Source organism: Schistocerca nitens, chromosome 8 (genome assembly GCF_023898315.1).
Source record: "Schistocerca nitens isolate TAMUIC-IGC-003100 chromosome 8, iqSchNite1.1, whole genome shotgun sequence".
Classification (NCBI taxonomy): domain Eukaryota; kingdom Metazoa; phylum Arthropoda; class Insecta; order Orthoptera; family Acrididae; genus Schistocerca; species Schistocerca nitens.
Window position 1 is genome coordinate 446,910,600 of NC_064621.1, and position 18,093 is coordinate 446,928,692.

Genomic DNA, 18,093 nt, shown 5'->3' on the forward strand with positions numbered 1-18,093 from the left:
ATCAATTAGGATGAATGGGCATAGGCCCGCCATGACTACCACCCAAATTATCAATTAGGATGAATGGGCATAGGCAGAGGGTGCATACTGGCAATATGCAGTATCCTGTTCCAGAGCATGCTCTATAACATGACAACTGTGAAGTGTGAGGAGGAGATGGACTAACAGAAGAGTGGAATAAATAAAATAGCCAGGCAATGTTGCATATCTCAGCTAACACAATTTGAAAAAAAAATATCTTTGATGCTTACCCTTAGTTCCTGATGAATGTATGTCAATAAGCAGTTTCATCAGAAGATCCATATCAATATTTTCATCATTGAAGCTATGGTGATAGATCTCCAGCAGTTTTCTATCTTCTTCACTCACTACTTCTGTCAATCCAGGCAAAGGTTCGGCAACAACCATATCTGCATTCCTGATGTAAAAGTCAAGTGTTATTGGAATTCAAAGCATTTTTCCCACTTTTTAATATGACTGATGCTTCTTCTCTTTCTGTAGCTCTCTCCCACCAAACTAATGGACTACTACCAGAAGTACACTGAATAATATCAATTTTACATAACCTTTACGCATTACATTATGTGATGAATTGCAACTCATATTTTCCTCTTTTAAACAAATAAACAGAAATATTCCACTTTCTGGTCTTATAAAATATTATTTAATAGCAACTTGTCAATGAACCATAAAAAAAGGGAATAAAATGCAATGATTGCTGCAGGGCAATGCATAGAGACTGCAGTAATTACAGTATGTGATGAAACACAAATCACTCAGAATGGACAGAGAGAGAGAAGGAGAGAGAGATAATGTAAGAATTCACAGATTAATGCAACAATATAATTAAGTTTTAATGCTATATTTCAAGTAATATAAATTTAAAAAGAACTTATACATAATATACTGAAGCTTAAAGTTTAGTCATAACTAATAATGTTCCACACAATCTCCTTCTATATCATGATACATGTGTAAGAAACAAAGAACTACGGAATCCTAAAGATTCAAACTCAATGCATTTATGTACTTTATCAGACAATTACCCCATGTTTTACTAACAATCTTGTTTCTGATCAAAATATTAATGTCAAGCAGATGGGCAGTAACTAGAAAATCTGTTTATTTTGTGCTATATGTGGCTAAAATGTTCTATTCATTTCATCCTTGGTAGAGCTACAGTATTCCAACTACTGTGTTTTTTCCAATTCTTGAAATAAAATCTAAATTTTGTTACTGTTAACATGCAGTAGCCCTGCCAGATGCCATGCATGGAAAGCCAATGTACACTGACATCCTAATGCAGTCTAATTATAAGCATTTACTATCCAGTGAAAGCAGATGGCACTGACATGGTAAGTTTTGGACCATTCTCATGACTTGCTTGGAAATTTCTCTCTCAAAACTCTTTTGGCTAGAATAAATTGGTACATTTACATGCGTTTATTACACACCTGTGTAATAAAGTAAAAGTAAACCTGCATATTCAGTGGAGTTAAGCAGACAGCATTGTATCTCCAATCACGAATAGGGTAATGTGGGCATTTCAAACTTATAGTGTGTGAGCACTGTCACTTTATAGCAAGGTGGGTTGGCAGCAAGATCATCTGACAATATGCACTGCAGATCTGCCTCCTTGTGGTCACTCACAGTAAACAAAACCAACTGGTAACTACTAATTACACGTTTTGGCTCGTATCAGTACTCAATATATCTGAGTGATGCCTTCTTCAAGAGAACTGGCATAGCTATATACACCCAAACAGTGGAAATGATTCCCACACAACCAATTTGGCCTCTAGGCATTCATTATGAACAGCAGTACAAACTCTAGCACTGTGCCACTGGAAGGAGGTTCCCAACAGAACATTTGGAATGAAACCTGGATCAATGGCATCAGGATTTTTCTGGTACTTGATGATCATCATAGAAGAGTGTGCATTTGGCCAGGTACCAGTGCACATATCAGGGTCAGGTTCGGCACAGAAGTGCGTTACTCATGTTTTGGGTCAATATTATTTATAGATGTCAGACACATCTCATCACCGTCAAGGATAACTTGAGGACTGGGCAGCATGCCTGGAATGAGTTGAAACCTGCAGCGCATCACTGCAGGATTCCTCTTCACACACCACATGCCCTCAGGTGGATCACTATCAAACAATGCAACAGGCCTGGGTACCAACATCTCAGACACAATGTGGACAGCATGCCAAGGATGATTCAAGCATGCTATAATGAACAACCCAAATGATATTACAGCAGATTTTGGTTCACTGATGAGTAAATAATTGCATTTTCAAACAGACTGCCTTTATATTGGTTACTGTTTTGTATGTTATTCATGGTAAAGTTATTTTTCCAGTTCTTACAGTTTTATGTTTTCAATTCCTTCTTCCCATGAATCAAAACCCACATAGTTCTGAAGATATGGAGGTGGCACAATTGTTTTTTGGATTGGTTTATGTGAGATAGGGGAAAATTTCTCTACCTGATATACAGGTGGCATTGATACCCATTAGATTTTTATTTTACTGTGCATGGTACTTATCCAGCAATAAAGTAAGACAAGTGTGAACTTGACCTGCAGAATACATTTCTTTATGCATGATCTCAATTTGATTGAGTAATGGTGTCCTTCTGGCTGAGGCCAAGATGTTTGCTTTTTATGCACAATATTTCAATGACTGACCCAGATTCAGGTGCTGTGAGTTTTCTTGTTACGTGAACTTGCTGTCTGGACTGCAACCAGTCTGTGAACTACTGTCAACTTCGCATTGCTATGTATAGCTGAGGTCTATCCTAACATATATTATTTCCTTTGATGCTCTTTTGTTTTTCAGAGCCTGCACTAATATTCTGTGAAACACAAATTATCTCAGTGTTGCCCAGCTTCGGTAGATGCCATGGACCCTGAGATCTTAATAAATTGAGTGCCAGGCCCCAAGCCTTTTTGAAATGGAAAGCTCAGACTCTGTTAATTAGATTTTAACCAGCTTTATTTTGATAAGACTCCTTAATTATGGGGTACCAGAAATGTGGTGTTTGCACTACAATCCCATCATATTTCATTTCATGATTATATTCATCAATTTCATTTCATGATTATACTCGAGACTATGGTCAGTGACAGCTGATTTGCTTGGTTATTAATAGCTGGAAGGCCATGAGAAGAACCGTGTGAGCCTATGTCTTGTGACAAATTCATTTTAGCCAAGCGATTCTTGAGATTATCTGGCTGTCTCTGCTTCGTGGCTTTAGATATTTGTCTTGAAGTGACTGTTCTTTAGAACTACCAGGAGGACATGTGTGGCTTATGGAATGTTATGGACAGGAACAGTCATTGTTTTGCATTAGGTTGGGATGAAACTAATAAGAAACAATATAACGAATTTCTAAAAATGAGGGACCCAGAAATACCAGATAATGTAAATCTTACCCTTGATACAGCCAGACATCCTTGGTGGATAGAGACTGTTGAGTCACTTAGTTTTCAGTCATGAAGTATGGAAGGATGGTCATTACTAAGGGAGCTGGATTGAAACAAAATTAAAGTAAGGAACAACATTCGTATATCATCTAATAGGATTACATCACATTTACTGTTCACATCCAGAGCACCAAGGGATAAAATTCATAAAAGATACATCAGATGCAAACTTACATTGTTCAAAAAGAACCCTAATGAACAATCTGAGTTCTCAAGAACTTTCTCTACATCCAAAATTTCTGCTGCTCTTACAACTCTAAAAGCTAGAATGGCACCAAGAAATGATGCAATCCAGGCAGAATATATTCTGCATAGCAGGAACTACACAAAAAGATGGCTGGCGAATTTCTTCTTTGACATTAAGAAATCTGGTTCAATCACACTAAAAATAAGCAATGCAAAATCCTAGCAATACTAAAACCCAGCAAGGCATCAGACCAATGTAAGAACTATCGCCCAATTGCGCTCATAAAGTTCCTTGAAAGAAGCCTATACAACTGGATTAGTCCAGTGACCTAAATCTTATCTTTAACATCATTTGTTGAAGCAGGATACCAAATGAAGCAGAAAAAATCAGTTGCTTTTTGTGATCTAAGTGCAGCATTTGATCGGTTGTAGCCATGGACTGGTTTATAAATTATTACCCCTTGTTCCATGCATGTTAGCTGAAAAGCCATTTACAGTAACTACACTACCTGTCCAAAAGTATTGAATAATGGCTTACCACAGGGATCTGTCCTTGCTCCCCTCGTACTTAATTTATATATACCTGATATTCCTCCAACACAGTCCAGAAAGTTTGGCTATGCGGACGACTGGGAAACAGCTACCCAACACAAAACCTTCGAAACAAATGAAGAAACCCTAGCTTCTGATCTAAACATCTGAAGCCAATATTTCTGTAAATGGAGGTTACAACCAAAGGCAAATAAAACAGAAGTTTCATGTTTCCATTGGTGCAATAGAGTGGCACACAGAGCATTTGATGTCTAATGCAATTTTGTCATATGATGACATGTTGGAGACCGTGGCTGTTTTTGAAGACAAATGTTGTTGGTGTTAGGACAGCAACCAGCCACAAATTTACTTTGAGTTCCTTTATTCAAAGGAAACCGTTACCGGTTTCGAATCGTTGCGATTCATCATCAGACGGTTTACACGCTTTCTTTCTGACATTTGGTGTGTTTTTATAGATTAACTGTCCTAAAATATAAATAAAACATAATTACAAACACGCCACACACAGATGGTTGCGTTGCAGATTTTCGTTGCATGTGACTTACATGAAACGTCGGTTTCGAGTGATTGTTTCCATAACGTTCATCGAATCGATGTAAATACGTTCCCACTGCATCCTCGTTGTTGCACACGTAATAGTTCTCACTGTACACTTTAGATCTAAAGTGTACAGTGAGAACTATTACGTGTGCAACAACTTACGTGAAACGTCGGTTTCGAGTGATTGTTTCCATAACGTTCATCCAATCGATGTAAATACGTTCCCACTGCATCCTCGTTGTTGCACACGTAATAGTTCTCACTGTACACTTTAGATCTAAAGTGTACAGTGAGAACTATTACGTGTGCAACAACGAGGATGCAGTGGGAACGTATTTACATCGATTGGATGAACGTTATGGAAACAATCACTCGAAACCGACGTTTCACGTAAGTCACATGCAACGAAAATCTGCAACGCAACCATCTGTGTGTGGCGTATTTGTAATTATGTTTTATTTATATTTTAGGACAATTAATCTATAAAAACACACCAAATGTCAGAAAGAAAGCGTGTAAACCGTCTGATGATGAATCGCAACGATTCGAAACCGGTAACGGTTTCCTTTGAATAAAGGAACTCAAAGTAAATTTGTGGCTGGTTGCTGTCCTAACACCAACAACATTTGATGTCTATTTTGAGTGAGACAAATTTCATCATAACATGCACCCAAAATACCTTGTGATCACAGATAAGACACTTTCTTTTTAACGGGCACATGACACAAACATCTGCTAAGCTCAAAAGCAGAAACAACATTCTCCATAAACTCCATAGAACTCGTTGGGGATCATCAGCACACACTCTTCATGTATCAGCACTCAGAGTACTGTGTGCCTGTCTGGCTTAACAGTCCACACATAAAAAAGATCGATGAACAACTTAACCAGGCCATGTCCATTGTTAGTGACTCAATATGATCTACTCCCACATACTGGTTACCTATCTTGAGCCACATTCCATCTCCTGCTATCAGACGGAAAAGCATGCTACTGGGTGAATACTTGAAGATTGCTGATAACACCAACCTTCCAATATGGAACGATATATTCCCTGCAGAGTGAAAACGGCTAAGATCAAGACATATGACTCTCATCACAGGCAGGTCTCTCATGGGAGCTTAATTCAATATCACTGATGAATGGAAAAGCTGCTGGCAACAAACCTGTCCTCCACAATCTTCATCACCATCGTGTGATTGTGGTGCAGAACAACAGTTGCCCAAGTTGCACCAACATGTCCCACATATGCCTACAAGGATCCTTTTGAAGATTTTCTGACAGCAACAAATGATGTGATTAAATACATAAAAGACCTCAATATCTGTACGTAGTTGTTTTCATTTGTGTTATTTTATGCTGGAGAGCTGTGATTAAATGTTGATGTGTAGTAGTTTTGTAATCTTTGTACATGTATCGTCATACAATAAATAAATAAATAAATAAATAAATAAATAGTTTGTTGTTTTAGTCCTGTGTGTGGCTGTTGTTCTTCGCATGTATTCTTGACTGTTCTGATAGTCTGCCCCTCTTAAGACACGGCACACCACATGGAATGCAATATACACTAGGGTTTTGGAGACATAGATTGTCTTTAACATTACATCTAAACCTTTTATCTTTGTTGAAGGGAGCAAAATACACTCAATGCCATGTTTCTGTAGGAGTCTACAGATCTTTTCCAGATACTGGCTCAGCAAGAGGTCTAAAGGCAATTCTTCTTGGCTTTTCATCCTCTGTCTCAGACTCAACTTCTTTCCCAGGCATTCTTGATTTTGACTGCAACACCAGGTCAGTCTAACGATCCAAGTACCCATTCCTTCGGAACACTAGTCGTAGGTGTTGTAATCCTTCAATAAGACTCTCCATGTGTGATAGTGATCGAGCTCTAAGAACCAGGGTCTTTGACATCAAACTTCTTTGTAAAGGATGGTGGTGACTAAAGGCATGGAAATAGAGGTGAGTTTGTGTAGATTTTATACATACATTATGAGCCATTGTTCTGTTAACTAAGACATCACGGAAAGGCAACTGTCCCTCTTTTTCCAGTTCCATCACAAATTTTATATTACAATGAATGGATTTAAGTGTTCCAGGAATTCTTCAAGTTTTCCCATTTCATGTGGCCACACCACAAATGTATCATCTACATACCAGTAGAAATATTTTTGTTTCAATATGGCAGATTTTGGTGCCTTTGCTTCCTATTACATAACAAAAATATGATTTACTAAAAATTACATATTGCCCAAGGCATACTTATGAAAGATCACTGTATTATTTCACAAAACATATTTTGTTCTGCAGATATGTGATAAAAATTTACTGCAAGTATGCTCAAGGTTTGCAATAGAGTAATGACGCAGAACAACAACTTCTGATTGTCATGTATAACGTTACTCCTGGAAACTCTCACTTTTGAAATTCAAAACTTCTAATGACGAACTGGCAATGAGTACAACATACATGGGTTCCCATACCTGCATGCATTCTACCTTGTGCTCCAGGATAAACAAATCATTGCACAATCATCTGTCAGTAGTCACTCACGACAAATTCAGAGTAATCATTCTTGGAGATGTTTCCATGAAGAATGGAACAGTTTGTAATGTCTTGTGAACGGGATGTCATAAGACTTTGTGCTGTAAGTCAGCAGAGCAGTCAGGACCAGAAAGGCAAAATGTACAATATTAGTCGATCAGATTACGGTCAGATTGTGGGTGTCCTTTCTATGGGTCACACCATCTCCACGGTCAAGCAGGCACAGGGCTTTTCATGTCCCACAGTATCAACAACGTTCTGTGAGTATATTGATTCAGGAAAAAAATCCACCACCAGGTTCAGCTGCAGTAGGCATCAGCGTATTGCATATTGATGTTAGTCTGGATGCCTGAAGCATGGAAAAGTTTCACCCAGCCACGGGTAAGTTGCAGTACGTGTTAGTACATGGCAAGGGCTAGCTACAAAGTATGCTGAAAAACACACAATGCGATGAATCCTACTTGCCATTAGGGGATTTTCAGGTATGTGTTTCAGGTCCCATCATATAAAGATTGTTTACAGGGGATGAAATGGGCCCATCTAATATGTCTGTCATCGTCTCTCATTCACGAGTAATAAAAACATGCTGTCTGATCATGTGTAGGTTGAGCATTCATGAATCAGGAATGCTCCCCAACATTTTCAGGGTCTTCATGCTATAAAGCATCACTCCCATCATTAGGGTACAATTTGCTACTACACACTACTAGACAAAGTGCCATTAATTTGATTGTCTATGAATGTAATTTCATTTCATTACCAAGAAACTGCATTTCAAGACAGATAAAAATCTCTGCTTAAGGCTAATCCAGTGCAAACTTCAACAAGAAGCAATGAGAAGCCGCATATGTGCAAAAACTGAAAACTATATATAAAAATAAAAATGTAAATGTTTGTTTCTTCAAAATCATATATCTCCAAAAGTTCTTCACCAAGGGCTTTGAAATTTTGACACAATGCAACATTCGAATAGATGTGTATTTTTATATAATATATAGATAATATATAACTATTTTGGGGGAAATCTATTTAAAAATGTACATGTTTGTTTCTTCAATATCTTAAATCTCTGCCATTTCTTCACTGATTGCTTCGAAATTTTACATTTGAATAAGTCTGTTTCTATGTACCTATTTTTAAGCATATATAATACATAAATAAATATGTAATTTGTAGAGGGCAAACATTATTACCGAAAACCTCGAAAAGTTCTTGACCGATTTACTTCAAATTCTTACACAGTACTCTAATCAACATTTGGACAGACATAAGTTATATATAATGAGAGTGAAATGTTGTTAGCAAACAGAGAAGTTGTATTTATACAGCTTATCAGCTTATGATTAGAATACTACTACTAAAGAAAGTGAATTAGCAATAACAATAAACAAAGCTCAAGGTCAGAGAGGGTGAAGAGGAGAGAAACAAAAGAGGGGTCCAAGGAAATGGACATAGGAAGTAGAAGGGAGGAGGTGGACAGAGAGAGGGGGCAGGAGGAAATGAAGACACATGGGAGGAGAAGATGGACATAAAAAGGGGGAGGGGGAGGTGATAGACAGAGAAAGAAAGAGAGAGAGAGAGAGAGAGAGAGAGAGAGAGAGAGAGAGAGAGCACAAAGACATGAAGAGAGTGGGGGAGAGAACATTCAAGTTATTGAGAAAATATTCCACTAAGTATCTCTTGCATAGTTCATATTTCAGTCCTTCACAATATACTTTTTACAAGTCTTGGAGCAATTCAGCCATTTATACCAAAGTTGGGATATTTCACAAATGCTAAAGTATATATTACTTACATGTAAGCCTCCAGCAATTCGACCATTGCTGGCTGGTTAAGATTGTGTGCCCAATCTAAAGCTGTCCAATCATTAGATGAGCGCAAGCAAACATTCGCTCCAAGGCTGAGCAACTGTTCTGCTGTATTAAGACAACCACGACCTGCAGCCACCATCAGTGGACTCACTCCTGTTTCAGAATGCTGTTATAGAAAAACAGACAGAATGCTAGAGCCAAACACTTGGATTATGGTGATGTGCTTGCAACCATATGTCCACAAGTAGACAATTAACAGAGGTAGAGAACATAACATAAATCAAAACTTTCAACTTCTAGTAATCTTAAGGAAACTGGTTTTAGATTTCTAGCAAATGCTATGGACACACAATTGTTTAAATCACTGCAACCAAGGATGATGTTATATTCAAATAACACTTAACTTATATTCAAGGGACATTTCAAAAGATACTTTAGGACAGAATAGAAGAAAATAATTTATTTTACAAAATTCTTTTACGGGCCTTCAATATAATCTCCATTCTGGCTCATGACAGCTTCCCAACATTTTGGCAACTTGTGCATTCCATATACAGCACCTTCACTGTTGAGTTGTCTGATTACTCAGGTCAGTTGCATTGGAAGCTTTAATAGTTGTACCAAAACGTTTTCCACGGATTTGTTCCTTCAATTTGAGAAACAAAATCAAAATCTGCTGGGCTCATATCAGGACTGAATGGTAGGTGGGGAAGTAGTTCCCATCCATACTTGTCAACTGTTTCTCATACTGGTAGGGAAATATACTGTCTTGCATTGTCGTGCAAAATGAGTACACCAGCTGCAAGCATGTCAGGCCTTCTTTGATGAATTTTCAGGCACAAAACATTTTCAGAAACATCTTGTAGTACACACCCATTACGATGTTCCCTGAGGCACTCTTATTTGTAGCTATGAGCCCGTTCATGTTATATGCAAAGATCATCATCAGTTTCACCTTTGATTGTTTGCGGCACAATTTTTTCAGGTGTGTAGTGCCGGAATTTTTCCATTTTACAGCTGAGACTTCAGTTCTGTCTCCAAATCTCGTATCCAGGTTTCACATCAAGTGCAACAATCCTTTTCAGACACTGTTCTCGTTCTGTTCGGTAACATGAAGCAATTCTTCTCCGATTCTTTTGCGACCCGCTTCTCGGATCATGCAGAACCCATTTGGCAGAAAATTTTCTCATCTTTAACTTTTCTATTAAGATTCTGTAAACTGAAATGACAATCTGGCTTCATATGCAATCTCCTCATTTTTTGTTGATCCTCTCTAAAAACGTCATTAACAATAACCTGAGAGGTGTAATTTGTTGCCGTTGGTAGCCTTCCACTTCTTGGGTTCATTGGAACAATCAGACCCCCACGATAATGTGCTACTAATCACTACACTATTCTCACACCTCTCTCAAAGTGTCGCATATTTCTGTTGTTTTTTTTCCATGTACTGATGGAATTTTGATGTAGGAACAATGGTCACTATGTGTAATCCAACCTGACCTGCTTTTAGTTTCCATTTTAAACCTGCAACACTTATATGACTGTCAGGCCTAAAGTCTCACTCACAGATGACATGAATTTCAACTTGATCGTACCACCGTAACGGTCGCAAAAGTGCAGTGTGCAGGACTTTTGAAACGACACACGTACAAGGGTGGAAATATCTGTTGGAAGCTGTATTAAAGAACCTGAAAGACACAACATTAAAACGCAAATATTAAAAAAAGATATGGCTCTGTTATATAAATATCAGAAGATTGAACTGAACATGTGTAAGTTCTCATTCAGTTACCAACCGGCACACGAAAAGGAACAATAACTTTGCTAGCTTTTGGATAAATCTTTTAATGAGCCAGAGCAGCGGTTCCAAACTCATAGGCTGCAACCTTGTGGACCGTGGACAATGTGGCAATGGGCCACAAGAGCTAGTTATGTGTCCAAGACAAAAATTATTGTGAGCTTCAGGGTTTTCTCTCATCAGTCATCATGGTCAGCAAGAACAGAAGTTGAAATGCTTCCAGTAATTTTGTTTTCTTTTTTTGTTGAAAATGACTGATATCATCTGCCACCAGGCGACTGGAAGCCTGCTCCTCTACAGATCGTGCTACAGGGCTGGCACATGACTGGCTGCTAATAGTGTAAACACATAACATGCCACAATCCAATTGTAATTTGTTGAGTTGGTAGTTTCTCAGACACCACTGTCCATAAGAATGACTGGCTTGAATTTTGATCTTTTAATACCCTGACACAAGAAGGAAGGAGGGGTGGTTGGTATTTTAAGTCCCATCCATGGCTAAAACTATGACAGATGGAGCTTTGCTTGGATTTCTTACTGCTGGTGGGGAAGAAAGCAACCATTCCAGCATCTGCATGGAGTGACCAGGGTGACCGCAGACAGCTGATATCTGGATGGCTGACCCAAGAATTGAAGTGGGTGTCTTGAACGCAAGTTGAGAGTGTTAGCTAATACACCGTGGTGGTATTGCTGAATTACTATTCCTTGAGACACTTGATAGACTTGTCAGCAAACTACCAATGTGAACGACCCTTTTCAACTCTACTTGTTTTTGAAGAATAAGTACAGGAATAGCTGAATGTAGATAGTGCTCTGAGGCTAAAATTAACCATTTTAATCCAGATATTGATTCTTTCATCAGTGACAAAAAATTTCAAAAATCACATTGAGTTCTTTTTAATACCGACCATATAATTTTGAGTTTTCATATATTTGTGGCAGCTAAGTAAATACAATAAAAACCTTTTCTTTATAAAGAAAAGTAAATATTTTTCAATCCTTCTAGTGCAGTATGTTTTCTAATTAGGTCTCTCTCTCTCTCTCTCTCTCTCTCTCTCTCTCTCTCTCTCTCACACACACACACACACACACACACACACACACACACACACACGTGTCAGGTAGGGTGAGCAGAGGGAGAAAGAGGCAGGAAGCATGAGTAGGGTTTGGGAAGGGGTTGCTGGTGTCTCAGAGGGTGTCTGCAGATGTAGCAGATTGGAATGTGGGAAGGCAAGGCAGCAGATGCAGGAGCTAAGAATGGAATATATGGGCACGAGAACAGTGAATTCATGTGGTGCACGATGACAATGATGTGGAGGTGAGGCTTGGGAGAGAGTGACTGGACAAACGAAGGGGAAACTTTTGGGTAGAGGGTTTGAGAGCAGTGAGTTAGCCGAGATTGAGGCCAGGAGGATTAAAGGAGCAAAGAATATGTTGCACAGATAACTCCAACTACCATCTATGTAGTTCAGAAAAGCTGGTGCTGGGGGGAAGTACCCAGATGGCATGGGTTGTGAAGCAGCCAATGAACTCTAGTATATTGTGCTCAGCAGCATGTTGTGCCACTGGGGGGGGGGGGGGGGGGTCAACTCTGTTCTTGGCCGTAGCTTAGTGATGGCCATTCATTCTGGTGTACAGCTAGTTGGTAGTCATGCTCATATAAAATGCTGCACAGAAACTGCAGCAGAGTTGGCATATGACATGGCTGCTTTCAAAAGTGGCCGTGCTTCTGATGAAATAAAATAAGGCTGTGACAGGATTATTATCCATTTCATAATGACTGGCCCCCTCACTCTGAGCTCATATTCTGGTTACACTGTATGACGAACATCCACGTGTTGTATCTAGATGGAATTGTGAAAATAACTACTTTTATTTAGTGTAGGAATATATGCAGTAGTATTTAAGATAAATGTGCTTTTTCCAAGCATTTTTTGGCAAGTGTCAACTCTGAGGAATCACAGAAGGCAGACTGTAATTAGGAGAAAAATTTCTTTGCACAGTTTAGAGGTTCAACCTCTCTCTATTTGAAGGCGGGCTTTCATAATTTTCTGATTAGTCATTTCATTGCTATAATGTCACACGCAGGGTGGTCAAATTAAGCTTATCACTGTAGCTATTGTGGCAGAGAAAACATGAGTATAAAACTTGAACATTTTTTGATTACATTATGCATCATTAGTAATGAATACTGCTCATGTTGTCAGATACGAATGTGTAAGGCAACTGCTTTAGTAGGTGTAATCCATGCAAGGCTTTGGTGGATTGTAGTTGTCATACCTGAGCACTGGCACTGTTTTAATGGATGACAAGAGCCTATTCATTAGCAAAGAATGGTAACTTCATACTCACGATATGTAAGCAGCTCTCAATAAATGAAAATGAAACATGTTGTATATTTTAATAGTAAATGAAAAATTCATTAGCTCTAATATATTTTGCAGGAAAGAACGATGAATCAAATAAAGCCTATCTCAATCACTTCGGCTGATGACTGAGGTCTCACTTCTGCTATTGCAGTCTACTTGGGTTAGAGACAGTTCTATTGCTATGTCAAAACTACAAGCTCTTCATACATAACTGTTTTCAAGTTTTTGAGTATGACTCACTCAATTCCTCCAGAAACTTTCAAGAACACCTTTCACTGTGGAGAGATACATCTGTAAAATAATATTTACCTGAAAATTCTTATCCTTCTTTGCTGCCTTGTTCTTGATATAGGCCCAAATAAGCTCACAGTAGTTTAATTTCCTTATCCACTGAGTGCAATATGTTTTCCAGACGGTGTTACTGTGAAGTAAAGCACAGCTGCCCATTTTCCAGTACGCCTGTTTCAGTAAATTCCTCATAGGATGTGGCATTAGATGGAAGCTCTACATTATTGCTTTCCATCCACTCAATAATAGAAACCTTTCTCCATTTCATAGATGGATTTTGTGATAATGGCATTATTATTGTGTGATACATTGCCTGATCAATAACATTTGCAGATACATTTGACTGTTTTTTGAGAGCACTCCTAAATCTCTCTTTGTAGTTTCTTGCATTCACAACTTTGTTCCCAATGTGGCACATTGGAAAACGGAAACGAAGTCCCATGCTTCTTGACAGAGCGTAGGGGAATGATGCGGGAGACCCGCACTGCCATACTAGGCAAGGTCCTAATGGAGGTGGTTTGCCATTGCCTTCCTCCAACAGTAATAGGGATGAATGATGATGATGAAGACGGCACAACAGCACCCAGTCATCTCGAACAGGTGAAAATCCCTGACCCCACTGGGAATCGAACCCAGGACTCCATGCTCAGGAAGCGAGAATGCTCCCGCGAGACCACGAGCGGCACATTACAATACTTTGTTTCCAGAACTTGACAGTGTTTGTATTCCTCCTTCCCAGCCATTGAAGTCTTTAACACTTCCTATATAATAAGCACATACGTTTCATTTTTTGTTCCTCCCTTCCAAATTTTTCTGGTACGATTTGCACCACACAGACTCTCATCAGTGTAGTAAGTAGTCATTCTAGTGTTCTGCAAGTGAGTTATTTCCCACAAGAACTCATCTCTTTTTCCTGCTACACAGCCATTTTCCATCAGCATAGGTGTTTTGTGGAAAAATAACTGTGTAGCAGGAAAATGATATGAGTTCTTGCCGGGTTTTCGCCCCCCCCCCCCCCCCCTCTGGAACATGGATCTTGCTGTTGATGGGGATGCTTGCGTGCCTCAGCAACACAGATAGCCGTACCGTAGGTGCAACCATAACAGAGGTGTGTCTGTTGAAAGGCCAGACAAATGTGTAGTTCCTGAAGAGGGGCGGCAACTTTTTCAGTAGTTGCAGGGGCAGTAGTCTGGATGATTGACTGATATGGCCTAGTAACATCAGCCTTGCTGTGCTGATACTGCAAACAGCTGAAAGCAAGGGGTAACTTCAGCCATAATTATTCATGAGGGCATGCAACTTTATTGTATAGTTAAATGATGGCATCCTCTTGGGTAAAACATTCCAGAGGTAAAATTGTCCCCAATTTGGATCCCTGGGTGGGAACTACTCATGAGGACGTCGTTTTTAGGAGAAACAAAACTGGTGTTCCACGGATCGGAGCATGGAATGTCAGATCCCTTAATTGGGCACTGTTAGAAAATTTAAAAAGGGAAATGGATAGGTTAATGTTAGATATAGTGGGAATCAGTGAAGTTCGTTGACAGGAGGAACATGGATAAGCTACTACAAACAGCATAGTGTATGCATTGTTATAGCCAAGACAGACATGAAGCCCATGCCTACCACAGTAGTACTGGTTCTGCAGATGAAGAAGAGATTGAAGAAATGTATAATGCGATAAAAGAAATTATTCAGATAGTCACGGTAGACAAAAATTTAATAGTCATGGAGGACTGGAATGCGATAGTAGGAAATGGAAGAGAAGAAAAAGTAGTAGATGAATATGGAATGGGGGTAAGGAATGAAAGAGGAAGCTGACTGGTAGAATTTTGCACAGAGCACAACTTATCACAGCTAACATTTGGTTTAAGAATCATGAAAGAAGGTTGTATACATGGAAGAGACCTGGAGATACTGGAAGGTTTCAGATAGTTTATATAATGGTAAGACAGAGATTTAGGAATCAGGTTTTAAATTGTAACACATTTCCAGGGGCACATGTGGACTCTGACCACACTTAATTGGTTATGAACTGTAGATGAAAACTGAGGAAACTGCAGAAAGGTAGGCATTTAAGAAGATGGGGTCTGGATAAACTGAAAGAACCAGAGGTTGTAGAGAGTTTCAGAGAGAGCATTAGGGAACAATCGACAAGGACAGGGGAAAGAAATACAATAGAAGAAGAATGGGTAGCTTTGTGAGATGAAATAGTGAAGGCAGCAAAGGATCAATTAGGTAAGAAGATGAGGACTAGTAGAAATCCTTGGGTAACAGAAGAGATATTGAAATTAATTGATGAAAGGAGAAGATATAAAAATGCAGTAAATGAACCAGGCAAAAAGGAATACAAACGTCTTAAAAATGAGACTGACAGGAAATGGATAAGCAGGGATGGCTGGAGGACAAATGTAAGGATGTAGAAGCATATATCACTAGGGGTAAGATAGATACTGCCTACAGGAAAACTAAAGAGACCTTTGGAGAAAAGAGAACCACCTGTATGAATATCAAGAGCTCAGATGGAAAGCCAGTCCGAAGCAAAGAAGGGAAAGTAGAAAAGTGGAAGGAGTATTTAGAGGGTCTGTAGAAGAGCAATGTACTTGAGGGCAATATTATTGAAATGGAAGAGGATGTAGATGAAGATAGCCTGCCATGACACTACTTTTCCATTTTGTGAGCAAGATGTATGAGACAGGTGAAATACCCTCAGATTTCCAGAAGAATCTAATAATTCCAGTCCCAAAGAAACCAGGTGTCGACACGTGTGAAAATTACCAACTATCAGTTTAATAAGTCATTGTTCTAAAATACTAACACGAATTCTTTGCAGACAAATGGAAAAACTGGTAGAAGCCAACCTCAGGGAAGATCAGTTTGGATTCTATAGAAATGTTGGAACACACGAGGCAAAATTGACCCTACAAATTTATAAAATAAATAAATAAAAAGATAGGTTAAGGAAAGGCAAACATATGTTTCTAGCATTTGTAGACTTAGAAAAAGGTTTTGACAATGTTGAATGGAATAATCTTGTAAAATTCTGAAGGTGGCAGGGGTAAAATACAGGGAGCAAAAGGTTATTTACAATTTGTACAGAAAACAAATGGCAGTTATAAGAGTAGAGGGGCATGAAAGAGAAGCAGTGATTGAGAAAGGAGTGAGAGAGTGTGGTGGACTATCCCCAATGTTATTCGATCTGTAGATTGAGCAAGCAGTATAGGAAACGAGAGAAATATTTGGAGTAGGAATTAAAATTCATGTAGAAGAAATAAAACTTTGCTAGGTTTCCTGACGACATTGTAATTCTGTCAGAGACAGCAAAGGACCTGGAAGAACAGTTGAATGGAATGGACAGTGTCTTGAAAGTAGGATATAAGATGAATATCATTAAAAGCAAAACAAAGATAATGGAATGTAGTCGAATTAAATCAGGTGATGCTGAGGGAACTAGATTAGGAAATGAGACGATTAAAGTAGTAAATGAGTTTTGCAATATAGGAAGAAAAATAAGTGATTGTTGTCGAAATAGAGAGGATATAAAATGTAGACTGGCTATGGCAAGGAAAGCGTTTCTGAAGTAGAGAAATTTGTTAACATTGAGTATAGATTTAAGTGTCAGGAAGCCTTTTCTGGAAGTATTTGTATGGAATGTAGCTATGTATGGAAGTGAAACATGGATGATAAATAGTTTTGACAAGAAGAAAATAGAAGCTTTCGAAATGTGGTGCTACAGAAGAATGCTGAAGATCAGATGGACAGATCATGTAACTAATGAGAAAGTACTGAATAGAATTAGATGGCAAAGAAATTTGTGGCACCACTTGACCAAAAGAAGGGATCAGTTGGTAGGACATATTTTGAGACATCAAGGGATCACCAATTTACCACTGGATGGAAGCATGGAGGGTAAAATTCGTAGAGGGAGAACAAGAGATGAGTACACTAAGCAGATTCAGAGGGATGTAGGTTGCAGTAATTACTCAGAGGTGACGAGGCTTGTACAGGATGCTGTAGCATGGAGAGCTGCACTAAACCAGTCTCTGGACTGAAGACCACAACAGGTTTTTGTAGCACTTTTTGTATCTGAAGCCCAATTTCCAAATAGCTTGTCAAAAGGGTTGTTATCGTCATATTGGGATAGTCTACCACTTTGGTCTTCAACTTTTACAATACAAATACTACTGCTGGAAGTCATGGATTTTCCTTCTTATGACTCCCTGTGTAAATTCATCCATACAAGCTTCTCTATATTCTCTCAAAATTTGTCTCACTGTGCTTTCACTAATACTGACACATTCATAAGTTCTGTTCTCTACACTGACACAGAACTCCTTGTGTCCTGTCCCCCCCCCCCCTCCCCCCAAATTCCCTTCTAAGTACTAGGTAAACATGCAAACTGCTCACCATGCACTTTTCACAACTCTACGAAAAAAGGTGCTGTTTCAGCCAAGTAAAAGGCAACTAATCATTTCACAAGGACTGCCTCACATGAATACACAAAAGTGAATTGCAGCA

At 38.8% G+C, this 18,093-nt stretch overlaps 1 protein-coding gene across 3 annotated transcripts in view; it reads right to left on the reverse strand.

Moving 5' to 3' along the window:
* Positions 1-18,093, reverse strand: part of LOC126198955 (3'-5' RNA helicase YTHDC2-like) — a 338,664-nt gene that overhangs the window by 237,360 nt on the left and 83,211 nt on the right. For all 3 annotated transcript variants that reach the window (XM_049935603.1, XM_049935602.1, XM_049935604.1), the window contains exons 10-11: positions 9,105-9,286; positions 252-418 (exon numbers count right to left, since the gene is read on the reverse strand). In XM_049935603.1, the coding sequence (XP_049791560.1) occupies positions 252-418; positions 9,105-9,286 (349 nt within the window). The remainder of the gene's footprint in view (positions 1-251; positions 419-9,104; positions 9,287-18,093) is intronic.